This window comes from Anolis carolinensis, chromosome 4 (genome assembly GCF_035594765.1).
Source record: "Anolis carolinensis isolate JA03-04 chromosome 4, rAnoCar3.1.pri, whole genome shotgun sequence".
Lineage (NCBI taxonomy): Eukaryota > Metazoa > Chordata > Lepidosauria > Squamata > Dactyloidae > Anolis > Anolis carolinensis.
This window is the reverse complement of record NC_085844.1, coordinates 201141633-201169231: the sequence shown is the minus strand read 5'-3', so window position 1 is coordinate 201169231 and position 27599 is coordinate 201141633. Positions and strand designations below refer to the sequence as shown.

Genomic DNA, 27599 nt, shown 5'->3' with positions numbered 1-27599 from the left:
ATAAACTTTATTGAAAGAACTACACTGTTATATAGGAAAGTTAGGACCTAGCTAGCTATAGCTAAAAAAAGGTAAAGATTTCCCCTGACATTAAGTCCGGTCGTGTCCGACTCTGGGGGTTGGTGCTCATCTCCATTTCTAAGCCGAAGAGCCGATGTTGTCCGTAGACAACAAGGTCATGTGGCCGGCATGTCTGCATGGAACGCCGTTATCTATATCTATATCTATCTCTATGAAAAAAATTTGTCTCTCTCCATGCTCACAGGAGAAGAACAAAATGGAGAACTCTGGGTCTTGCTATGTACTCAGAAAAAGAGTAGTATAACATGAAAGGCAATAGGAAGAGAACAAAATGACAGGCAGGCAGGGCAATGAGTGAAGAACTTTTCCCTGCCAGCTAACTCATCTACTTATCTATTTACTTAATGAGTACTGCAAACTTCTGCAAAATGTGGTAAAAGGTAAGAATGTTAAGAACATCAATTTTCCACACTGTTTTTCTATCTGGAGAGAGGATTACCTGGAATTTAGAGTCTTAGGAAAATCAGCTTTTCCTGGAGGTAAAACCCCATTGTCCACGGTCTGTATGGCATTGAAGACTAGGAGGAATGCATGAATAGCTCTTGCTCCCACATTCTATGTACCTTAAACATTTCCCTGCGTTTCCAGAGTAGGCAAAAGTGTCCCTTTGCACTTTTTTTTGAAGTATGAATGACATCATTTATTGGGGTCCTCCCTGTTCTTAAGCACTTCTGACCTGCCTATGTACCTCTGTAAGGTAAGACACAGGAGACTGGCAGTGAGCATGTGAAGTACATAAAAGGCATAGTCTGCCAATGAAGACTATGCTTCTGCTCACATTGGGGCAAAGCAGGCTCAAAAGCTTCTGGCCCGATTCCTTTTATGAGTGGGAATGGCAGCGGCTAGAACAAATGGTACTAGTCATTCAGGCATTGTTCATTTAAAAGTAGGATGCCTGTTTGTTTGTTTTTTTAAAGCCAGTTGTGTGCACTGAGATGGAAGCCTTAGACAAGATTCCATGATTATTTAAAGACAATACCACGGAGAGCCACATGAGGGCAAACAATAATGAAACCAAATGGACTTCTTGAAACAACTTTATTGAAGACTTGTTTATTTTTAATAGCTTCTTACAGAGTTTGCATCACAGGAACGAATTGGTCAGGAGCTTTAAAAAAAAGCTAGAAGGTGACATATTCTCAGTCATAGGGCTGAAACAGTAGTAAAAATAAATTACAGCATTGCAAAAATGTATTTACTTTCCCACAAGCTTCCACTATTTTCATTCTATACAGATTGTACATGTTTTACAATGGACCACTGAAAAAGCAAAAAAGATGTATTATACACATACAGATGCAGGCAACACAACATATTAAACTATGGTTGAGCAAAGGGTGGCCCTCCAGATTTTTTTTGGACTATCTCTCCCAGAATCCTTTGCCACTGGCTATGCTGCCAAAGGTCTACAAGAACTGGAGCCCAACAACATTTTGAGGTGTGCATTTGGGCCACACCTGCACTAAACAAAGGCACTGCCAGCAGTAGTCTGCGCGTCGCAAGTTGGGGCCTCCACTAACTCTTATCTAAGGCTTCTGCTCTGCCACAAATCAAGTGGCTCAGCTTTCTTTCACCATCTGAGCTTCATAATTATTATTTATTTCTTAATGGCCCATAGATATATAATCTTGTAAAAAAAGAGGAAAAAAGAAACCACACCCACATATTTTGCAGGAGGCTTAGTCAGCAGCACTTACATAAATTGCATAAAAAGCCATGCCTTCTATAAAAATGTCCTAAATATTTGAGGGATGGGGAGAGCAGGAAGATGAAGAGTGCCAGTCACTGAAAAACAAGAGTGAGAATTTTTCTCCATTAAGCATAAAAGAGAAAACAAAAATTAAATATGCAACATTCCTAGGTAGAAGATATCAATAGCATACCGATACTGCCTTCAAGTCTGGGATGTTGTTGGGTTTTTTGGTTCTCAATCTTAGTAGTACAACTATCGAAGGAACTGGGCTCCCTCCTCAGTGTGCACAGCCACGTATTTCCACAGTGATTGAGAAGTGCCTTTCCTTCTTGGTTCAGCATTTCACAGGTGCTTCTTTCTAAATGCTCCATGCTCCCCTTGTGCTATTTTACCACTGCAAGGTACTGCTTCTCCAGTTTTCCCATAGAAAGAAATGAACCTTTTGTCTCTTTACCTAGTCCAAGAAAGCTTTGGTTTAAGGTATCTGCTACAAATGCCACAAGTTCTGGCTCAGCTTTCTGACTTTATGAGTTAAAGAGGCTCAACAAAAATAAAACAGTATACAGGCAAAGTTATTGGGCAGGTTACAATTCCGGTTTTAAACCAAGGGAAAAATAGGGAAAATTGTTAGGGGTTTTTCTAATTGTACCTCTTGGGTTTTCTAATGACAGTTGCTACCAAGAGACTTCCCACACACTTGTTTGGCTTGCCAGCACACATTTTGAAATTAGCCCCAAACAGAGTGGTTTTTAAAAATAAATTAAACTGAAATACCCCGGGGGGCATTAGAATGTGTGAAAGCATTTTCTTGATTCTGTAAGACACTTTTTAGAGGTAAGCGGGAAAATAAGATTTCTTTCTGTCCTAATTTGACAGCAAGCAAGCTGTCAGCAGCTTGCCTGGAAATGGCAGCTATAGCTGCAGTCATAATAGAGCTATTTCGCTGTTGAGTGTCTGTCTACCTGACAGAATGATAAGGGCAGTGCCAGCCACTTCCACAACTGCAGCAATAGCTGAAGAATATCCAAGTCTGCCTCCAAGTTAAGATGAAAAGAGTTACGAGCAGAAAGCTCTGTGCAAAACATAAGGAGCTCTAAGTAAGTTTTCCAGCATTGATTGACACTTAACTGGTCTGCCCATGTCTTCTAACTCCTGCTGTATTGTCACATTACTTTTTAAATCTTCATCTAAATAGAAGGGCCCAATGACACCACTGAAGACAGAGGAATGTCCCCCACAAGCAGAATTATCACATGTTATATTGATGACTTGCACAGATTCTCCTTTACTGAACACTTTAGTTTGGTGTTGCACAGAAGCGGGCAGGACCTGTGCTCTTTCCTACCTCTGCCACAAATGTCATTGTCCCTAATCAATTTGCTGATATCTGGAGTCTAACAAGACTTGGGAGGGTCACAGGTTTCTCACTCCTGCTTTAGCAGAACTACTAAAACAAATATTGTAGTTTGCAGGTTGAAAGTCTAACATCGGGGAGGGAGATTGCAAACAGACTGGGCAGTTGCAGATTTTTTAGTTCATCTACTATTAATATTTGTGAGCCTATAACTGGATCAACTTAATATCATTTCCAGTTTCCTTCAAGGTCTTGGTATAACTTTCAAGCTGTTTGGTGACTAACATCTTGAATGTACTGAGGGGCAAGTCCCAAAGTCAGTTCTCAGATTTTTCGATACTGGTCCCTGTTCTGGCTGCATAAGAAGAACTGCTTCCAAACTTAGGAATATGTTTAAAATATTAGGCTGGGGGGCATGATCAAGAAGACAACTCAAACACACCCGCAAAAAAGATGCCCCCTTTCCCCTGAGAAAACAGAAAGAATAACTCAAGGCCAACACACTCTAGCACCATCAAGATCTGCTGTACATCTACAGCTTCCTTGGCATCTGTTCTCTTCATATGGCGCAACAGTCTATTTGGCATCCTCTACACTGTAGAGCCCACAGTGTCCATATGTATCAGAGCAGTAATACTTCATGGGCTGATGTAGACCTTTTAGTAGCTCTTGTGATGAAGTTACCACAAGAGCGCACATTCATTGCACTTCTGCCACACGTACACACAAATCCAGCAGGTGAGGTATTGGGATGTGGGAAAAGGAAGATAGTAGATTGGGGCTGGCCCTTAGCATTTGTATCATATGCAAACCAATTCCTTGCACATTCAACATTTATTGTAACATTTCCTGGACATGTCATTCAGGTTGACCGCCTTAGAAGGAGATATAGCATTCGATTTTTGGTGTCTGGAGGGCCAGTGGACAGGGACATCCTTTCCCATTTCGTAAAACCAATTCTAAGCATGTCTTGGACTGCTGCCAAATCAAAAAAGTGTCCTGAGAAGAAAAGTCTTGGTTGGGTGTTATTTTCATTTTGTTTTTAAATATACTAGTATATGTATATATATTAATTTTTAGTTCATCACTAGCCACATTACCAAACTTGGTTATCCAGGCTTCTCATTAGCTTCTTTCAAAGCTTCCTGCAGCCTTTGTTTAAACTTGTCATACTTCTTCTGCACTTGCTGGATTTTTTCTTTTTCTTCTCTTTCAAGTATTACTAGGAAATTCTGTAGCTCTGGAATAGAGAAGTCATCCCACTAAGGAAAGGGGGAAAGAAAAGAGAAACTTTAGTTTGGCACACATTCAGACTGTTACACTTATGTGATGTTTTCATGTAGCTATGAAAGCTATAGAACAACATCTAACTGAAGGTGTACATCTCATCTATATACTTTTCTAAGCATATGACAATACAAATCAATGGTAAACACCGAGGCCCATTTTCAGTTGGAGTAACGTACACAAATTGTGACCAGAAGTCATATTTAGGTTTCATGACAGGTTTTCAGGGTGTGTGTATGTGTGTTAAATCTAGGTCACCACTCCTGATGCCTGAGAAAAATACTGTATTTCACTGTGTAATAGTCACACACCACTTTGGGAGAAATGGGGGTGCAACCATTAAGTGGCGGCAACTATTACATGGTTAAAAAACTTTTTGCAGCTATGGAGATTCCTTCAGCTGCCAGCCGAGGAAAACCTTGTAGCTACAAAGCTACCCTCAGAACTACAAGGTCTTCTGTGGCTGGCAGCAGCCAAAGGAGGCCTTGTGGTTCTCGGCAGCAGGTGCAAGGATAACTGAATCTTGACCCACCTCCATACCTGCCCCTCGAAGCTACGGGACATCCCTCGGCTGGGGAACCTGGTAGCTCCAAGAGGCAGGGGTGTGGGTGAGTGCAACTATTATGTGAGGAAGATGGATTTTACCAATTCTGGCACCCTAAAGATGAGGGTGAAAGTTATATCCAGCAGTGTCTATTGTGTGATGAAACGTGTTTGTGGCCATTGCAGAATTATTTTCAAAAATGTTAACAGTTTTGGGGGAGGGAGTCTGGGAAATCTGCTACCTTCTAGGGACCTGGGATAAATAGGAAAGAGTGCTGGGAGGGGGTTGTACAGTTCCTATTCTGGCTATAGATGTTAGACATAATTTATCAATTGAATTTCTGCAGGTTTTCTCTCAGTAATACATCCTTATTCGTTTTTTCAATGTCACTCCACTATATCCAGGAGACGATCCCAGAATCATTCCAATTGGAAGATTACATCTATAATCGTGACTATGGAACTTCCTCCCTGGTGAGATTAGATCAGCCCCCTCCCCCCTCTTGTCCTTTAGAAAGATAGTAAAAACCTGGCTGTGGGACCAAGCCTTTGGGGCAGTGCAATAATGGTAGCAATAGGAAATTCCACCCTGCTGACTGGATACAGTATGGCTGACTTGTGATGGTTTTAAATAATGGTTTTATTATGAAGATAACTGATTTTAATGTTTATGCATATTTATGGTTTATTTTATGTTCTGGCAGTGAATGATTACCATATATATGTTGTGATTCGCCCTAAGTACCCTTTGGGGTGAGAAGGGTGGAATATAAATGTTTTAAATAAATAAATAAGTTCGTCTAGATTCAAAAGTGACTGCACTTCAATGAGCCACAGATTTGGGGCAAGATACTTTTAAGCACAACATAATAATAAGCCACCTTAGTTATGCTGCCCTTCACAGTCATGCAATCAGTTACCCAAAAGGCACCAATAACTTGGCTTCTTTCTTTGTGCAATGTCCTATTAGTTGTCTACTAACCAAGTCAAATATAAGAGGTCTCTTTGTGTCCTTGTGCAAGAACTGGGCAGCATTGGGAAGCCCTCTCATGCAATCAGAGAAAACACAACCCATTGCACGATTGCTTTCAAGCCTCCAAAGTGCCTCGAGTGAATTGATTCAGACTTAGAAGAGGTCTGAATTAATCCACTCAGACACTTCCCAGAAGAGAATCAGAGTTGTTTTCTATTCACCCTTCTCATCTTCCATAACGAAAGGTGAGCAAAGTGCAGGCACTGGACTGTACTTTTTTGGCCCTGAAACTTACCACCAGTCTTCAAAAACCAATTGGCATGCTTTTAAAGCAATTTTGACATTAAAATCATTCAGAAAGCTCCCCAAATGCACAAAAACCTGTGAAAATACCCCACCCCATGTGCACCAGCTCTCCAGAACCCCATATTACCCATACCTCCATTTTTTTCTGCAATCACTCAAAATGGCAACCATCACTTCCCATCACCATTTTGAGAAGATCTGCAGAGAAAAACAAATGTACTTGGGCTTGCTTGGAAAACTATAGCTGGTTTAATTGATCTTTGGCCCCCACATAGCTGCCTATCTCTGCTTTACAGCAATGTAGGAGCTAACTTATGGGTTTGCAGAGGAGGTAGTAATCAAAAACAAAGACTCCTTACATCCCAGGAGAAGGAAGAGGGGCACCCTAGGCTACATCTCTGATAATGAGTATGATCTCTGCAGAAGGGCATTTCTACATTTCTACCACCTAATTTTCAAATAATAAAGGGAAGGTTGCATGTGTTCTGAAATGTTCTAATTTCAAGGAAGCTTTGCTTCAGTGCTCTTCCTCATCTAGAATGCTAGTATCTAAGGGTCCTTATAGTAACAATCTGGTATTATACAGACAGGAAGTTTACTTTTTCCACCCACTCATTCTGCTCATGTGGTTGCAGATCGCTGCTTATTTAATGTGAGTATGTGCTTTCTGAAAGTGTAGCATGTTTGTGCAGGTTCAAAAACAAAGTAGCTTCCAGACATACCTCAACTTCCCCAGTTTCATTTTCTTTCAACACAAAACTCAGAATGTCTGTGTCAGGACCTGCTAGCAGCCGGAGGTACAAAGGATATTCTGTTACAGGGAGTTTCTGAGAGAGAACTGTGGAAGGTGAAAAAGAGAATCACTCTGGGGTCTTAAAAAGAAGGTTATTCTTGGTCTCATAAAAAGCCCTTTCACATTTGCCCATATTAGAAGGTTCGTCCTCCTATGCAGTCTCATGAAGTGCAAAAGATGGCTACTGCTGTTTTCAGTTGGACTTCTTTCCTACTCATAAAGAAATGACTGGTTGTGAATCGTTTAAAAATTGTTTTAAATTCTCTTGAACTGAAGGTGAAAATCTGCATAAGGTCCTGTTGACGTCCGCAACTGCGGGTGCTTGCTATAGAACCTGAGATCTTTTGCCATGTGCTCTGCCACTGAGCTAAGACATCCTACATGGAAAGGTAATGAACAGACCAAGGTGGCAAAGTGTGGGAATTAGTTGCAGAAGTTAGGAATTTGCACACTGGCAAACTATAGGCATGGGCAGGAAGCACTGTGTTGATTTTTCAAGATTTTCTTAGACAGAAGAAGGTGTTGGATATGCTTTCAATATAATAGAATCTCCAAACAAGTGGGCTGACTTTGAAATACATAGGACTGAAACTGCAAAATCGCTTGACTCAAAATGTTTGCATTTTGGGACATATTTACATCCAAAATGTAACCTGATGAAAATCCTCCTATACTGGTTTGCAATTTAAGAAACTCATATACTATCCCAGAAAATTCTTAACTCCACTCAAAGTTCCAACACAGAATCTCAAAGTAGATTTGGATCTCATTGTTTAGCAAGCCCACTTCAATCTCTCATTCCTAACAGGGTTTCAGTAAAGATTCTGCAATAGTTATAGTTTTATCTTAAAATACTACAGTTTCTGAGGCATATTCTACTTAAGGATTCCAAACACAAATGGAACATACAGACTTTACAATTGCATTCACAACAGCATCACCCAGTCTGAAAAAAATGGAACAATAAAGGGCTAGTCTGCTCAAGAAGCCAGCCTGGTAACACACAATTGTTTGCATAGCAACATCACACAATTATTGCTTTAAGAAAGAATATTATCTCACCTTGGCCATCTTTCTGCATTTGTTTGAAAAGTGCAAACTTCTGTGGGTTGTCAACCACCATAAATTTCTTCAGAAGTCCCTGGATTACTTCACTCACAGTGGTGGTGCTGCTGATATGAAGTTGCTTGATGGCATCCAGCGGCAGGTAGAAGGATGTTCTCTTCTCTGTCATGTTGGCCAAGTTGACCTCCTTGAGGGCATCATAGATGGACTGTGGCCGGATTCCTGCTGGGACTGTCACCGGCCGGCGAAGTTTCAAGTGTACTTTGATGAAACCTGTGTAAGTTCCATCATCATTCTGAAGAAGGGGAAGTTGAAATTAAAAGATGGTAAAGATAGGTTTTGTGACATTTTATTTGTTGAGTTACCATATGTACTTGTGTAAATTGGTCTCATGTATAAACTGAGGACAGGTTTAGGGGGCCAAAATCATGCCCACCACTAGATTATGGATTTTGGTATGACTCGTGAGTAATCTTATTAAAGGCCAGGGCCAGCTGCTTTACCTGGGTTGAGAAAACAGGTGAGCAGAATATACTCTGAAGAAATGTCATTCCACAGAGAGGGGAAAACACCAGTGCTGTCTCAGGAAACCAACTGCCCTTTATCACCTAGACCAGGGGTCCCCAAACTAAGGCCCGGGGGCCGGATGCAGCCCTCCAAGGTCATTTACCTGGCCCCCACCCTCAGTTTTATAATATAATATTTTTAGATCAGTTTAATAATATAATATATTGTAGATACATATAATATTGGTAATAATCTTACGTTATACAATATAATACTAATAGTAATACCATATAATAATATTAATTATATGTTATATATTACATCTATATATATAAAAGAGTGATGGCATCAGGGCAGCGGACAAAACAACAAAACTACAGGCCCCCCAACCTCGAAATTTGACAACACAACCCATCATCCATGCCTCTAGGTTGATACAACAAAAAGAAAAGAAAAATAAAGTCCTAAGGCTAAGTTCCACCCACCTGGTCTCCTAGAAACCTACTCAGCCCAGGGGACAGGCACAAGAGTTTGGAGAGACCCCTAAGGGCCATCCAACCCTTTCTACTATGCAGCAGGACACAATCCAAGCATTCACAACACATGGACAACATATAAATACTATATAATACTACTCAGGGACATAGACACCCTCTACCCTCACCACGTTCACAGTACACAAACAACCAAATGCATACTAAACATAAAGACAACCATACAACAGACATTCAATACCACCACTACTTCAACAATTTCTCACCAACACCACCAGACAACGCCACAGCAACGTGTGGCCGGGCACAGCTAGTATTATATAATAGTACTAGCTGTGCCCGGCCACGCGTTGCTGTGGCTTAGTCTGGTGGTGTTGGTCAGTCTACATTAGGTTGTATTTATGCTGTGACCTCCACCCTTCTTTATACTCACATTAGTAGTAGTATTTGAAGTCTGTTACCTTCTTCAATTTTTGTGTTGATTGATAATTGCTTGAGATCCCTGTTGTCTTTGGTTTGTTGTTAATTGTGATGTCTGATTCTGCTGAGTGCGGTTTACATCTTATTGTGGTACAATAGTCTTTTTTTTGTTTTGCCTGTGTAGGTGTTTATTATTGTTGTTGTTATTGTGGTCATGAAGGCTGGATAAGTTAGATGCTACTGTATTGTTTTTTGGAGGCCCAGTGTAGCACTGACTGGCCTCTCAGCCTCAGTGCCTGGCTGCTTCTTGCCTGTGATGGTGTAGATTCTTATTGTTGTTGTTGTCATTGTTATTATTGTAATTGTTTTTTTGGAGGCCAAGTGTGAATGTAGGGATTGGGTAGGTGGATGAGCACTGAATGGCCTTGTAGACTCAGTGCATGGCTGATTCTTGCCTGTGTAGGTGTTTATTATTAGTGGGTGAGTGGATGGATAGATGAGTGGATGGATAGATAGAGTGGGTGCTCTCCTTGTTTCCTTTATTCCTATGCTGTTCCCTTTCTCTGCTCCGATCCTGAGCTCGCTGATAAGAACACACTGGTCAGAAAGGAGGGTAAATATAACCGGATCAATGGTCTTTCTCTCCCTTTTGCTCTTGGCCTTCCGGGCAGAGAGGGAGGGCTCTTGTACTTGGCGTTCCTTCGCTTCCCTTCCCTCCCTCCTTCCTTCGTTCTATCCGTTCCAGCCTTTCCTGCCTGCGGAGCCATGGAACTGGGTCAATGGGTTGGATGGCGGGGAAAGGGAAAAGGAAGAGGCCTCTAATTGAAATGCATGGGGTGCTGGGATTTGTAGTTTGTATCCAGTCCAACCCCTTTCTTTCTTTTTGTCATGGAGGAAGAACCCACCCAAACCTCTCAGACAGATGGCCATCCGGTTTAGTTGTGTTGTTATAGTCACAATGCATTGTTATGAGTTTTTTGGGTCCAGATTGTGGTTTTGTGGTGTGGTTGTGTTGTTACAACCGGGAGGGAAGGCTTTTGTGTTGTGTTGCCAAGTTTCGTATTTCTGGGGCGTTTAGTTGTGTTTTTATAGTCACGATGCGTTGTTGTGAGTTTTCTGGGTCCGGATTGTGGTTTTTTGGTGTGATTGTGTTGTTACAACCAGGAGGCAAGGCTTTTGCGTTGTGTTGTCAAATTTTGTATTTCTGGAGCGTTTAGTTGTGTTGTTATAGTCACGATGCGTTGTTGTGAGTTTTGTGGGTCCAGATTGTGGTTTTGTGGTTTGGTTGTGTTGTTACAACCGGGAGGCAAGGCTTTTGCATTGTGTTGTCAAGTTTTGTATTTCTGGGGCGTTTAGTTGTGTGCCAAGTTTCCTATTTCTGGGGCGTTTAGTTGTGGTGTTATAGTCACAATGCATTGTTGTGAGTTTTTTGGGTCCAGATTGTGGTTTTGTGGTGTGGTTGTGTTGTTACAACCGGGAGGGAAGGCTTTTGTGTTGTGTTGGCAAGTTTCGTATTTCTGGGGCGTTTAGTTGTGTTGTTATAGTCACGATGCGTTGTTGTGAGTTTTCTGGGTCCGGATTGTGGTTTTGTGGTGTGATTGTGTTGTTACAACCGGGAGGCAAGGCTTTTGCGTTGTTTTGTCAAATTTTGTATTTTTGGGGTGTTTAGTTGTGTTGTTATAGTCATGATGGATTGATGTGAGTTTTATGGGTCCGGATTGTGGTTTTGTGGTGTGGTTGTGTTGTTACAACTGGGAGGGAAGGCTTTTGCATTGTGTCACCAAGTTTCGTATTTCTGGGGTGTTTAGTTGTGTTGTTATAGTCACGATGCGTTGTTGTGAGTTTTGTGGGTCCAGTGTGGTTTTGTGGTGTGATTGTGTTGTTATAACCGGGAGGCAAGGCTTTTGCGTTGTGTTGCCAAGTTTTGTATTTCTAGGGCATTTAGTTGTGTTGTTATAGTCATGATGTGTTGTTGTGAGTTTTGTGGGTCCGGATTGTGGTTTTGTGGTGTGGTTGTGTTGTTGTAACCGGGAGGCAAGGCTTTTGCATTGTGTGGCCAAGTTTCGTATTTCTGGGATGTTTAGTTTTGTAGTCACTGCGCCCGCAACTTTATCCTTTTATATATATAGATAGTGGTATAGTTCAATATCTATATATATAAAAGAGTAATGAAATTTCGGCCTAGGACAAAACAACAAAACTACACATCTCAGAAACACTAAACTTGGCAGCACAACCCCTCATCCATGCCTCTATGTTCATACAACAAAAAGAAAAGAAAAATAAAGTCCTAATTAGAGGGAGAGGAATAATTGTTTTTATCCAATTGCTGCCAGTTAGAAGGCTATGCTCTGCCCACTTGGTCTCCTAGCAACCCACTCAGTCCAGGGGACAGACAGAGTTAGACCTCACTTAGGCCTCTTCCACACTGCCTATAAAATACAGATTATCTGATTTTAACTGGATTATATGGCAGTGTAGACTCAAGGCCCTTCCACACAGCTATATAACCCATTTATAATGGACTTAATGTCAGGGGAAAAGCTTTACCCTTTACCTTAACTACCACCAATTCCTCAATACTTTATTTCCCATACCACCATACTTTGCCACAGCAACGCGTGGCCAGGCACAGCTAGTAGTAATATATAATGCTAATATTGTGTTATGCTAATAATATAATATATTGTATGTACATACAGCTGCTCTGAGTCCCCTTCGGGGTGAGAAGGGTGGGATATAAATGTAGTAAATAAATTCAGTAAATAAATAATTAATTTTAGACTTAGGCTCGGCCAAAGTCTGACATGACTTGAAGGCACACAACAACAACAACAACAACAACAACAATCCTAATTAACTTGACTATCTCATTGGCCAGTAGCAGGCCCACACTTTCCATTGAAATCCTAATAGGTTTATGTTGGTTAAAATTGTTTTCATTTTTAAATATTGTATTCTTTCGTTGTTGCACTACAAATAAGACATGTGCAGTATGTATAGGAATTTGTATTTTTTTTCAAATGATAATTCGGCCCCTCAACAGTCTGAAAGATTGTGGACCGGCTCTCTGCATAAAAAGTTTGGGGACCCCTGACCTAGACTATGACCCTCAAGAATCAGGCCTTCAAGCTTCCACCAAACAGGGAAAGTTAAACCACTTTCAGCATAATATTCTACAGCTAGAAGAACAAAAGCCTTCAGTACAATGAAATTAAAAAGTAATTCAAAAATGTAATACAAACCATCTTCATCAGTAAGCAATTGTTGACTTTGGAATTGTAATTGTCAATCTTCTCCTTCAGCTCTTGGGTGGTAGGAGCTTTAGGTTTTAATTCTTCCACTGTTTTTGTTACATTCTAGAACAAAGAATGAAAAGAAACACTTGAGATACGCTTCAATCAACTAGGTAGCCTTTGCAATCACACTTGCCTAATACAAATATGCATGCCCCTTCCCCCCACCCCAGTATTACATTTCATTTTGTCCCTTTTCACAGGAAGACTGCCTACCCACAATGCTGGCTCTCAATTTAACTATGAGCCAATTTGTTTTCACTGCTGCTGTTGCTACAGCAGTAGCCAGCTGTTTTTTTGTACCTCTGGCTGCTGGCAGGGACAGGAAGAAGTGTCCCAAATCCCTGGATGTGCCATCTTAAATTTGCTGACGCCACCCACCTCCAATCTATGCCCATAACATGATATGGTTGCCATAAATAAACTAGTGGCATTGAGGTACATGGGCACGCAGTCTAGTGCTCCAGTCAATAAAGCAGCTAGGTTGCTTTTCCACCACTTGCTGCAGGGCAACCACAATAGACATGGGGGTTTGCACCAGCCCAATCGGACCTCTGGGTCACGTGTCCAAACTCTCCAAGCACTATAATGTTAAATATGCTAATCACTCCTCCATAGAATCATAGAATAGTAGAGTTGGAAGAGACCTCATGGGCCATCCAGTCCAACCCCCTGCCAAGAAGCAGGAAATCGCATTCAAAGCACCTCCAATGTACATGTTTTGGAACAATACTGAGCTAATGAAGATAACAGGGCTAGGGACTTTGGGTAAACGAAGTCCATATGCCAAAGGTAGGAAAGCAGCCGGCTGGCCACTGATGCAGTATTCCTATGAAGCATCACATAGTAGAGCCCCTGTGGGCATACATTGATATAAGGTGCTAACTCCCATTTCTTCAATCACTTCTAAGATGTCTAAAATTATTTAGCCCCCCCCCCCCCCCACACACACACACACAGAGACTCTAAAGTACAGAAAGGAAAAGGGGGAAATTGAGAAATTAAAATCTAGACAACTCTTTTCAAAATTACAGTGATCAGCTTGAGCAGAATCTGTTCTGGGGATTTTTATGTGCCTTCAATTCATTTCTAGGCTATGGTGACCCCAAGGCAAAGGTTTCTTGGCCAGATTTATTCAGAGGAGTTTTGCTACTGCTTTCTGAGAATGAGAAACTATGACTTGCCCATGGTCACCCCATCGTTTGTATGGCCAAGCGGAGATTTGAATCCTACTCTTCCAGAGTACTTGCCTAACACTCAAACCTCTATACCACGCCTGTCAAATGCAATGTCCATGGGCCGAATCCAGCCTGCCATGTCATTTTATGTGGCTCACAAGGATAACATAGTTACACTTATGCAGTCTTATAATTACTACTGGCCCTTTGAAGGTAACCATAAGGCTTGTTCAGAGAGAGGTGGAATGAAATGACAGTTCAAGTCTCTCTCCAATCAATAAAGAGGGTCCTGGTCTTTGGTCTCTTCTACTGATGTATATATATTTCCTCCTTGGAGAGTTTAGATCTTTATGCTAAATAGATTGAAAATGTGTGCAACTGCAGTGTTGACATATACAGTTCCTAAAAATTGATACAGTATGTAGAAAAGAAAGCCAATGAACAAAAACCAAGAAGAAGAGGGCATGTTATCATGATGCAAGGGTTTTAGCTTCCTACTAGCAGACAAAATTAGGAAAGTGAACAGTCAGTGCATATGCACAAAGAGACAAATGAAACAAAGTTAAGAAGAAGTGGAATGATGAGCAGGAGAAAAACATCAAGACTAAAATCAAAATCTCAAAACATGTCCAGGTAAATAATTGTTAGTAGGACCAGCCAAACAGCTAACAATCAGCGAGCTTTTCGGGACTCTTCTTAAAGCAGGATTTTACCTTAAACAAAAATATTAAGAAGTGAGAGAACATTTGGGGTATGTCAGAAAAGGAAAAACATCTTCTTCCATATTCATCACATATAATTTTAGACACTTCTATCATGTCTCCTTGCCTTCCTCAATGTTCTTCTATAATGTCTCTCTGCCTCACACTTCCAGCCCAAGACGTAATCAATCAGGTTGCCTTTTTCACACCTGTGCACAGTAGATATGACAATGACATGAGATGAGATCATGGTATATGTGGAGAAAGAATGTCCTGGATTGCAAATCTGAACTGCTTTCTCTTCTAAATGACAAGTGCTTCCTTCCACCTGGCATAATACCTTAGTATACAATTCATTTTGCACCTCTCATCCTCAGTCCATTCAGGAAGAATCTAGATCACTGCTAGTCAAGCAGAATTAATGTAGGTAGCAGAACAATGATGGTTCCAAACCAGAACCATAATTTGAAAGCTACATAGAATTTCTCTCAGTTTTGCACAAAATCAGAACTCATTGTTATTCATTCCTAGAGGGTACCTCTATGTACAGTAGAGTCTCACTTACCCAACGTTCTGGATTATCCAACACATTTTTGTAGTCAATTTTTTTCAATGCAATGTGATATTTTGGTGCTAAATTTGTAAATACAGTATTTACTACATAGCATGAATGTGTAATGAACTACATTTTCTGTCAAATTTCTTGTATAACATGATGTTTTGGTGCTTAATTTGTAAAATCATAGCCTATTTTGATGTTTAATAGGCTTTTCTTAATCTCTCCTTATTATCCAACATATTCACTTATCCAATGTTCTGCCGGCCCGTTTATGTTGGATAAGTGAGACTCTACTGTAGTACATTTCTCTTTGCCCTAAATATTTGGTGATATTGTTGCTTGACAAAAAAGACATTTGAAAGTACCTCCATACACTGTTCTGTTCCCAATCAAGCTTAACTTACCTAAAGTTGGAGCTAATCTCAACTGTGCTTTTCTTTGGTAACAAAGAAAAATCACAGTCTAGAAAAGTGATGGGGTCACAAAGTCAATCAGCAAAAGAGTAGGAAAGGAAGTAATGAATCATCATGACTTCATTCTAATTGGGGCAATAGCTCAACAGCATTCTGACACATACAGAGTCTAACTTGCAACTTTATTTTTGTACCCCAGGCTTCAATTTAAGCCTAGCTGTAATTTTAACTTTCTTTGGGTGGAAAATCTACAAAGGTATATGATACGTATTCCCCAGGCAAATAATACAATTGTAATTATCTTCAATTTCATATAGAGCTTTTGTCCTGAAATGGCAAAAATCGCATGAAATGTCAGCAACCCGTGTACTTAATCCATAGCCAATCTCTTTGTTCCATAGTTTGATCTACACATTTGATGCTTGGACTGGTAATCGTTCCATATAGGAAACATAGAGAGGGACAAATTGGCCCATAGGCAGGGTTCCCCAGTGAGCCTTTATGCAAATCCACTCATTAATGTTTAGAAATAATCGACCACACGAATAATCAAGGCCTGTCACAGACGGGGATGCTTCCAAGACATAAAGAGAAATGTAATTAGGAAGGCAGAGAATTCAGCAAAGAGAAAATAAACAATTTTGGATACACCTGTCACAGCAGTGGGGATATGGAGGTGGCTCATTAAATGAACAATGGACTGATTGTCACAAATATGTCTAGCACCCAATTCTAGCATTGATTTGATGCAACAGCAGGTGCTAAATCATCAAGCTATTCATGCATTTGATTTTTCCATCAATGCTAGGGACAATGACAGCTCCTAAACATAACTGCTAGGGTCCTTTGTTAGCCCTGATGTCCACAGAAATCAATGAAGTCACACTGAGTTCCTTCAGTTGGGGGTCTTGACATAATAAGCTGTTCAAAAATTTCAGATAAAGAAGAGGAGGTTGGGAGTTATATACCTTTTTGGCATGAGAGCCCTTAGCATAAGAAGCAACACTTTCATAGGAGTCAAGGTCAGCTGTCAAAGGATACCTGAAATGAATCCTAACAACATTTTCCAGTGTAAGTGCAGATTTGGCAATGATAACTGAGGCCATTCTAGTCAAAATGTTTGGAGCAGCCTTCCACCTGAATGCCCAAACCTTTTGTGCTAGGCTAAAAAAACACAACAAGCCAGCAAAAGACAAGTACACAAAGACTGCAGCCATACATTGGACCATAGCTGCACAGTTCTATCTTCTTTGATGCTCTATCTTTTTTCCTTCTCACCTGTGAGATATAGAATAACTCTATCTTCATGGTCAGAATTTCCTTCTTTTCCTTCCAGGGTTTTGATAGATTAATGGGAGGGAGGTTTTAGATCGGAATGCCCTCTGCATCCCACATGGAAAGGGTGGTACCCATTAGCTGGCAACTTTATATGGGGCTCACAAGCCATAATGGGCATAAGGGATTTTCCCCAATGCAGACCTTTGAGGTGACATGTCCAGGCTCCTGATGTCAAATAAATGTTCATGTTCCCTGTTGTCATCAGGTTCTCAGTGATAGACTGAATGAAAATTCTCCAACCAGAATTTTGACGGAACCTGGTCTCACTCTTTCTCAGCTCTCCTGATGTGGGATTTGAAGGTGGATCTGAACCTGTGAAGCCTGCTTGAAAAGGCTGGCTACATGCTTCTTTCCTCCTCCCTGTATGGAGATTAGAGAGGATGACCTTATAGTCGAAAAAGATAATGTTTTTGTCTTAATTTGGTTCCCTCTCCTTTTCCCTTCTTCCCAGTGATAGCTGCCTACTGTGGCATTCTAAATTGGCAAAATTATTGACCTGTACAAGAAATATGGAGAACATTTCTAAATAAAGGAATGGAGCGGCTTTAAACAACCTTGGAAGATAACAGGGTAAGACTTATTTGCAGACATCCTTTTTAAGGTGCATGCAAAGATGTTAATGTGTATATCCAAGACCATCTTTTCATCTTTCTTCCCTTTTGCTTTATTCCCCCCCCTCTCTCTCTCTGTTGACAATATTGCCAGGCAGAAGATGTTACAGAGCAGTAAGGGCAGGGTCCCAGCTGTTTTTATGAGCTCTCAAGCTGTTCCTCTTCACTGGAGGAAAGACTTATGTGTTCCATGTAATCTGTTCTGCCCCCTCCAAATTATCCCACTAACTCATATGCCTTGACGGACATTATTCTACTGCTAGTGCTGAAAAGCAATTCAACTATTGGCTTTATGGAATAGGAACCGGGGGTGTTTGCTGTAGCCTTCGCCTCATGCAACAAAATATCATGAGAAAAGCCTGTAAGTTTGTATAACTGATTTCTCCCTCCTTTTACCTTTGCCTCCAGAAGCCTCCCATCCCTATATTGTCCATGCAATCTTACAATGCTAGGTTAGAAGTTCCTCAGGGTAGAAATATTGCTTGTAGCTTGCTATTGGTGACATTATATCATCACTATTACTATCATCACCAGATAATGGTTTGGTTAAGTAATGAAACTGAGGGCTCAAAACTACAAACCAGCCAGCTTGGGTACTAGAAAGGGAACACTATATAGCTCTTTCTATTTCAATGAGATATGATTGCAGTCACAGAAGGAAAGGGGATTACAAGGAAGCATATCCCAGTAGAACTCTCTGGCAAACATGCATTGTGTTTTCTGCAACCACCAGCTCAAATTCCAAATAGACATTCTCTACTGGTATGGAAACTAAAGGTGAACTTTAAGGAGAAATTTATCGCTTAGTGTGAAAAAGCACAATTTTGCATGCAGAAGGTCCAAAACTCCATCCCTGTAACCTCTAGTTTAAGGGTTGTAGGTCTGGAAAATCCCTCCAATCAAAATCCTGGAAAGGTGCTACCAGTTAGAGTAAGTATACTGGGATAGATTGACCAGTGGTCTGAGTCAGTATTCACCAGCTACATACATGTCCACAAGTGAGACCTGAACTTCAAAAGTGCTGCAACAGAAAATTGTGGGGGTGGGGGTTCCAATATTTTACAACAATCAGAATGATTAAGATCATTGCACCAAAAAGTGTATGTTCAGGACCAGAAATTATTCCCCCCCACCCCCCACCCCCCACCCCCATACACACATATGCCTGATGATAGCCATGTAGAAGATGTATCTTCTCAGGAGACAATATTTGCTAGCCTATTATAATTAATTAATCACTGACACCTGAACAGCTGTTATCATGTATCATAACCTTCCCTGAGATCTTCTGTTACCATGTGTCAGGACCTACCCACACAAGCCAAGGAAAACCAATCCTGACTATTGCACTTGTGGCATTCTTAACCTCTTCTGTCCAAATTACTTTATGTCCAGGTTGTTGTCAATTCCCCCTACCCCATCTGAAGACTAGTTTAACCTTTTCCAGGATCTTAGCACATTTTGCCCTAGCAACCGATCACCAGGAAAACATTCAGGTGGTTTCTATGGAAATAAGGAACTGGCTAGGAAAAAAGTAAATTATCCTCTTTCTGTGTTTTAAATGCACGAGGCAAAGAAATCAACAATGCTTGCAAGGTGAACATTAACTTCAACGTATTTAAGAATACCAATTCCAAGTATCAGTGGCAAGCATTTCAGGGCTCTCCCTAATCTACCTGCGAAGTCACAGGTACGAAGCAGAGCACAGTGAAAAAAGAAATAAATAAAGTGAAATGAAATCACTGGAAAGGAAGACTTCTTGGGCTGAAATACAAACCAATTGTTATTTTAACCCACTACTGTGTGTTATAAATGAATACCAGCATCCTGGCAAGACCATCATATTTGCAGCTTATTTCTTTCTTCTTACATTTGCTTTTTTGATACACTCAGAACTGTCTTACTATGTATAGAAACGATGATACCGAACAGGCAGTGTCATGAAGTTATCTATAATAAGCCCATTAGGCCTTTTGTTTGGGCAGATACAACATAACTGAAGCTGGACCCAAAAACCACATGAAATCATACAGCAAGTCAAGTTTGAAAGGCATCAGACTAACTGCACTGAATCAGGATGTGCTAGGAGAGCTAAAGGATCTACACTGCTATAAATTTATCAGGGCACAGTACCTCTTCCCTCTCACCCAGAAAGAATCGGGATTTTTTTTTGCTTTGGACGCTGTCAGTTTTAAAATTGGAAGCCAACTGCACAGCTTTGATCAGTGTCCTTTCCAATGAAGAAGTAATTATGGTTGTTGTGGAGAGTTACTTTTTTAGACTACAACTGCTGACCCCCTGCCCAACTAGCTTGTACAGTGATCAAATAAGACCAAATCATATTTTAATGCACAGTACATAGATACTTTCTTACGTAGAAATGTTACTTAGTATCAAATAATGAGCTAAATTATGATCATCAATAAAGTTTGTAGTTCACCAACAGCACTGCAGTCTTATCCACAATACCATCAATGAGAGCAAAGAAAGGACACCTCCTAGAGTTGTCAAAAGATGGGGAAAGGCACTTGTGACACAAGGAACTTGTGTGTTTTGCTTTATATCGCCCTCACGTTGGCTTCAGTTACAACAACAACTGCTCCTGCTGCATAGCTCAAAATAAAAGATTCTGATTTAGTGTACATGGGAGAAGGAAAGAAAATATGTATGAGAAGTATGTACTGAGAAACATATTGCACTGCTAAATAGGGATGTGATTCTTCATTAATTTTGTTCTCAAAGGTAGCTACAATTTCAGCAGTTTTCTTCTCACTATGCAAAAGTCTGAAAAACCATAGCTTTCAGAAGATATTTGCAATTTGGGGCTTTGTTCTATGCAAAATTCACATGTGGTTGTTTTGTGCAGAAAACAGAATTTCCTGCATAGCAAACAGCAATTTTTTTGGGGGGGGGGGGGGGGCATGGAAAATAATATCTCTAGGCAGAAGTTTTAATTCCTGTACAGAAAAGGATTTGTCTTGTGTAAAACAGCCAAAATATTGCATTCTATGCAAATAAACTCTGTCCAAATTATAGAATAAAACCACGATTATATTTTCTGTTCAGAAATATTTCTGTTTGGGAGTATTGTTTTCCACACAGATAATGCAGAATGTGAAGTTTCCTATGCAGAATGTGAAGTTTCCTCTTCAAGGCAACCATATATGAATTTTGCACAGAATAAATTCTGAACTGTCTATATTTTCATGAATCCAGGATTCTTCTCATCAGGGTTTTTCAACACTCTAAAACATATTTTTGCCTGATATTCAAATCTTCTTCCCATTCTGGGGAAGTTACAAATCCAATTCTACAAAAGTGAGATTCTTCAAATCATGGACAGAATGTAAATGAAGATGCTGACAGATGCAATCTAAAAGAAATATAACAAGCCACATACATATGCAGAGAAAGCAGGAAATAAATTGCTTGTGCTATTTTAAAAAGAGGAAGTGCATGTTTATTTTTCACTATCAAGAGACATGGGGGTTTGAAGCATGCAAAGACTAAATCTATGTGAAGATGAACCTCTGAGATCTCTGAGATCAAAACCTCAATTTCCACTTCTGATGCAAATAATATGCATTTTAAGCACTGCTAAAATGTTTCATTGGGACAGGTTTGCCCTTTTGCCTTTTTCTTGATAGGAAAAGGGACGTCTGATATTTTGGGCACAGTGTCTGCTAAATGACCTGCACTCAGATAGCACCAGGAGGTCTTTGAATAAAACGTTCAATGAATGCTCAAAAGTAGAGGCACCCACTAAGCAACAATAACTGGGTCCTCTTAGCGTCATGCCATTCTGAGAGTTCCAAATCACACACCCAATTTTACAATCTAATTTATGGAACTTTACCCTGAAATCTCGTTCTCGCATCTATCAAGCAAGAACAATAATAGAGAAAAATGTACCACCAGTTATGTCAAAGCGTACTGCTGAACGTTCAAGCATTTAAAATAAAATAATAATTGGCTTAACGATGGTGTAAATACAGGCTATTGAAGACAATCCCACTTATCCTTCCCTTTTGATAGCAGTCTAAGTATAACAAATTCCTTAAACATATCCCAGAACAATATTTACAGCTGAGAACCTGTGCTTCCTAAAAATTAAGTATGAAGCATGCCTTGTATTCTCTGTTATATTTGAAAGGCAGCACTCTGCAGAATTGTAAACTTGTGAGGGAAATTCATATATAAAAATAATGTATACATATAGATACAGATATAGATACAGATATATCTCTAGATTTCTATATGTATTCAGGCTTTGCAAAGATCTACAAACATATGGGACTGCAAAGTATTGCAGGGGGAAATGCCTATATGTAGGAGAGATTAACAAATATTTCAGGGGAAAATGCTTTTATAAGATTAATGGATTTTCTTCTTCTTCCTGACTTGAAAGGGCTTCTCTCCCCCTCCTTTCCCTTTTCAAAACATTCCCTTGGTTAAGAGTGAGGGAGGCTTTGGAAAAGAAAACACTGGTAAGGGAGGATAAGAGGAGAGACAAATATATCATATATTGCAAGCAATGGCCTCCAGGCTCCACTGCCTGGCCTTGACCCCATTATAAGCCGAGGGAGACTTTTTCAGCTCATAAAAAAGGCTGAAAAACCTGGCTTATCTTTGAGTATATACGGTACTTTTCCTGGATGCCAAAGAAACCAAAGCAATGACTTCTGGGTCATACTTCTGCCAAATAAAAGTAATTGCTTTTCTGTTTAATTGTCTGGCTAATTCTCTAAAAACCCTCTGCCAATACAGCCATGAGGATAACACCTGTTTTGATTATAGGGCCCTAATTGCCATAGCAAGAGTAGTTTTTATATGGCTTAGGACAAAAACAAATCATAACCTCATAATATATTTGAAGAAACCTATATAATTCAAAGGCTTATTGAGATAACAAGTACTGAGTGAATATATCATCCAACTCTTTATACCTCTCTTCTGTGTGTGTTCTGAATAACCTATGTAGTTATGGAGATTTTGATTTCTAGCAAATAAAATGGTGCATTCCATAGCAACAAAGAGGTTTGTAGAACCTTAAACACTAAGATTTATTACAGCATACAATTTCATGGGTTAGAATCCACTCTAGTCTGTAAAAGCTTATGTCATAAGAAACCTGTGAAATGTTATAAATCCTTTTGCTTTGTTCCTTTTTTTCGTTTTTGTAAAAAGAACAAGTCATACAAGATTATTATCATTCAGCATACCCTTGTTTTAAAAAGAAGATGGGTACCTTGTGGCCCTCCAGATATCATTGCCTAGAATCGATGGGGGGGTTGCAATCCGACAACAAGATAATACAAAAGACCTGATATTATGAATGAAGACATACATTTTAATTTCCTAGTGCACCTCTTTTATAGTTAGAACAAGCTTCACTTTACTGGAGCATAAGGGGAAATGAAATGTCCAAGGCCCCTTCTACACTGCCATATAAAATCCAAATTATCTGCTTTGAACTGGATTATATGGCAGTGTAGACTCATATAATCCAGTTCAAAGCAGATAATCTGGATTATCTGATTTGATAATCTGGATTAGATGGCAGTGTAGAAGAGACCAACTTCTACATAGGATTTACAGTGGGTCACCATCTCCTAATCATAATTATTTTACATAGAAATTATGTAAAATTTGAAATGGTGAGGGTATTTAGAAAACCATCATTATCTGAGTCCCTAAACTGTAAATTTTCTTGTAATGTGTGGAACTCCAAGAGTGCCAGTATTACATTTACTTTAAATTAGGAGAGGGACTGGGAGATGCCCCCACACTGCTATCAACTGAGCTTTATAGACTCATCAAATATTATGACAACTTTACTCATAACTCTTTGAGGCAATGGAAGCACAGTGATAAAAAGTAAGGCAAACTCAGTCAGGTAGTCATTACACCAGATTGTCAATGCGTTTAAAATAAAATTTATGCCTCCCTCATCTTCACTTTCATTGAAATGTCAGCCACACTATAAGAGAACTAGACCATGCTATGCTCTACACACAAAAGCAGATGGATTCTTCCAGTGAAATAAAATTTCTTGTCACCTACCGTGTTTCCCCGAAAATAAGACAGTGTCTTATATTAATTTTGCTCCCAAAGATGCTCTAGGTCTTATTTTCAGGGGATGTCTTATTTTTCCATGAAGAAGAATTCACATTCACAAACTGTATGAGCATATTAAACTGAATCCCACTAGCATGTTAAATATTTTTCTTTTACCAAATATTAAATACGGTGTTCTTGTAACAAAAAAAATGAACATTTATTATATACAGTAGAGTCTCACTTATCCAACATAAACGGGCTGGCAGAACGTTGGATAAGTGAATATGTTGGATAATAAGGAGAGATTCAGGAAAAGCCTATTAAACATCAAATTAGGTTATTATTATACAAATTAAGCACCAAAACATCATGTTATACAACAAATTTGACAGAAAAAGTAGTTCAATACACAGTAATGTTATGTTGTAATTACTTACGAATTTAGCACCAAAATATCACGATATATTGAAAACATTGACGATAAAAATGTGTTGGATCATCCAGAATGTTGGATAAGTGAGTGTTGGATAAGTGAGACTCTACTGTACTGTACAGTAGTTGTCATCACAAACCAACGTAACCAGACAAAAACTCTGAATCCTATCAAGAATTTCATGTACAGCTGGTATTGTACATTTACCAACCCTGCATGCTCCGGTGTTCTGTTTGGCAGGCATGCTTCCAAACAAAAACTTTCCTAGGTCTTACTTTCAGGGGAGGCTTTATATTTAGCAATCGAACAAAACTTCTACTAGGTCTTATTTTTCGGGGATGTCTTATTTTCAGGGAAACAGGGTATGTGTCAAACCATGTACATAGAATTAGAAATTGATGAACCTTCCAGGTTGTCCCAAAAACAATTATTGTTTTCCAGCAGGCAAGAAAGTCTCAACACAACAGGAGTTACCTTAAAAAAAATCATGTTCATAAAAGCTAAAAAACAAAGGAAATGGTAAATGCCCCTTTCTCTCTCTTTCTTTTAAAGAGAGGATATTGACCTATTACTAAAAGACCATTCCAGTCCTTGAGCACATAAGATCAAGTCAGCAAACTGTAGATAATAGAAGAATGCCTCAGGATAATGATGATATTTCTTTTAAATTGGGACTGTAGAAAGGCCAATGTTACAGTCACAATTATATTTTTCAGTTCTTTTTTCATGTGGGAAAGAATACTTCAATTCTAGGAAACACCATAATGATTTATATGCACTGGCAATCACAACAATTCAAGAATATTTCATTATAACTGGTGCCAAAGAAACCAAAACAGATGCACAATATGCTCCATTAGACTAATCCGTTGAACTGGTAAAGGTGTGTAAATGTTCTGAAAAGTAGAGGTAGACATATTGACAGTAAAAAAATGTTCTATCAGCACAGATATCTATATATAATACAATACAAAAGTTGTTTACTCTTGTAAATACTGATTGAAATGGTTATAATATGTAACCACCAGTTTTGCCTGTATTAGAAACCTCTCACGAGAGGGAGAATTCACAAGTGCATACACTTGGTTCTTTACTTTGTTAACTACTGTTAATTGTTAATATGTTATTTTTATGGTCGAGATACATTAAACTGGTGGTTACATATTATAACCATTTCAATTAGTATTTACAAGAGTAAACAACTTTTGTATTGTAGTAAAAAACGTTCCACATCAGCAATGTGGAAAAATTTACATTAGACAAATGGAGAAAGGCAAAACATTGTACACAAACTTTTGAGATGTAGATATCTCTTTATCAGCAAGAGGTTGCAAACTTAGGCATGCAAGGCAAATTACTGCCAAAATGTTTTACACCAACACACACACACACACACATATATTTTACACATTGTTTATGCAATATTTTCACCACTGATGAGTTTCTTACACCCATCACTTTCAATATACGTTGCAAGAAAAGAGTCATTCTGTCCCTCTGCATTATGTTCTCTCCCATTCTCCTGTAATACAGGATTGCCCTGTATTTATGATTTCACAGCATTCTAAGATTCTCCATCCCAGACCCACTTTAATGGGTGACACTGGCAAGGAGAAGGAACAGGTACAATACAGGTGTGAACCATAGCTTTGGATGAATATCACCTTTGCATATGAAGGGCCCTATATCAATCTCTCTATGGAGCAAGCCTGACAAGACTTTTGGCTTGAGAAACCTGCAAAGCAGGGATCAATCAACAGGCATAGGGAAAGCAGGAAGTTTCCTTATACTGGGGTCAGGTAATTGTCCATTTTGTGATGTGCTCTCTTCTTTGACTGACACATAGTGTGAAAAAGGTATTTTTTTATTTAAACTCCCAGGATTCCCCAGCCAGCAACAACTCTAAGGATCCCACCAGGGGTATTTCCCAACACCTTCCATCAAAGTCAACCAAAGATTGAATCTTAAATGCCCTCCATACAAAGCTCTATAACTGATCTCCAGCCGCAACCTACATTTGTACTGCAATTTAAACTTCATATGATATGTTTATGAAACCTAATGTTTCAATGGTTGCCTAAAAGTCTGTCCCATGTAAACCAAAGCAGAATCAGAACAGGGAAAGGTAACTTCTACTGGAAATATTTTCTCACCTCTTCTCCCCTCCATGTATCTGCTAGGACATTTGTTTTTGCCACTAAAGTTGTCCCTTCTTTGCTGTTTCTTACCTTCTCCATGCCACAGCAAAATAACAAGAAATCTCTTCCTCTCCCTCAGACCCTCTGCATGTGCCAAAATGCTTGAGGGAGAGGTGGGATCTTATCTAATTTGTACTGTTTGAAGGAGATAAGGAAGTCGTGCCATTTCATACTTTCTCCAGAACATACAGCAAATTTCCTCTGTCTACTACTGCTGCTAGTAGAACAGGTTTTGCAGGTGTTGAAATATTAAAAATAAATGTTTATACACCATCTACAAAGGTGGCTTTCCTTCAGTGAACAAGGACCCCATTTTTATTTAATTTGTTTCATTCTGCATAAAGAAATTCAAGGGAGATGATAGTATAAAAAGTACCCCTCTAAATATCTATGTAATTTGCAAACTACAACTTCAGTTTACAAGAGAAAAGACAGACACTCAAGATATTTTTGTACTAGAAAAAGTAATTAATGCATATTACACAAGTCCCTATTTTGCTTGTGGAAGGACCACTGCAAAAGTGGGAAAACTGCAAATAATAAATGCTATTTTTAAAAAAAACCTTCTGAGAACACCTTTCCATAACATCCCACCAAAAGTCCTAGAGATTCCTAGAGAGAACATACATGTAAAAGGTTAATATGAAACACAGGTGAATTTCATGTTTAGACGGGTCCCATCTTCGAGGTATCTCATTATATATATTACAAAATCCAAATAAAATATCCTCCATTCATTCTCTTTTGTTATCTCTTCTTGAGAGAATTTAGTCATTAATCTCTTTAATTAATTACACTATGTAACATGATTTTTATTACTAAATTATAAATTTCATTTCCTAATTGGTTCTATCATAAAAACATGGGAAAGGTTTATTAAACTGCAAAAAATTGAAAAAAAAATTGAAAGGTTAAAAATGGCATATTTTCATTAAGAAAAATTACAAATGAAGTGCCTAGACAGAAGGAATTAATAGTCCTACCCTCAGCTGCAAAAATAAAGTTTCTGGAGTACAGTATAACTACTACTTTCAAAATAAGTACTGCACAATTAAACAGGAAATAACACTTCCAAACCAAGAACAGATTTTTTTTCAAATTTTGTTACATATTGTTATCTGCCAAAATTCTTCCTTGAGTATTAGAACATACATCCTAAGAAGTGCACGTAGTATGAAAAATCAGCCTAGTAAACTGATGTTTTCTCCATCCACTACAATTATTCATTTTAGCCTGCTCAAGGTTGAAAGGGTGCAAGACATCCTCAAATGTAAGGACATCTTGCATAATCATCTT

At 39.2% G+C, this 27599-nt stretch overlaps 2 protein-coding genes across 10 annotated transcripts in view; one reads left to right on the top strand and one right to left on the bottom strand.

Annotated features, from left to right (window-relative positions):
* eif2d (eukaryotic translation initiation factor 2D) overlaps positions 1–27599 on the top strand; it is an 81028-nt gene that overhangs the window by 31558 nt on the left and 21871 nt on the right. For 4 of the 5 annotated variants that reach the window (XR_010005510.1, XR_001730604.2, XR_010005509.1 and 1 more), the window contains exon 16: positions 17453–17571. The exons of the other annotated variant lie outside the window; for it this stretch is intronic. The gene's annotated coding sequence lies outside the window, so the exon portion shown is untranslated. The remainder of the gene's footprint in view (positions 1–17452; positions 17572–27599) is intronic. 5 annotated transcript variants of the gene reach the window in all.
* Positions 1103–27599, bottom strand: part of rassf5 (Ras association domain family member 5) — a 131260-nt gene continuing 104763 nt past the window's right edge. For 4 of the 5 annotated variants that reach the window (XM_062978593.1, XM_008115661.3, XM_062978594.1 and 1 more), the window contains 4 exons: positions 12762–12875; positions 8093–8390; positions 6960–7075; positions 1103–4390 (listed from right to left, as the gene is read on the bottom strand). In XM_062978593.1, coding sequence (XP_062834663.1) covers positions 4238–4390; positions 6960–7075; positions 8093–8390; positions 12762–12875 — 681 coding nt within the window. In that variant the 3' untranslated portion in view covers positions 1103–4237. Of the gene's footprint in view, positions 4391–6959; positions 7076–8092; positions 8391–12761; positions 12876–14703; positions 14884–27599 lie in introns of those variants that run through there. The other variant, XM_062978595.1, reaches the window with a different exon arrangement.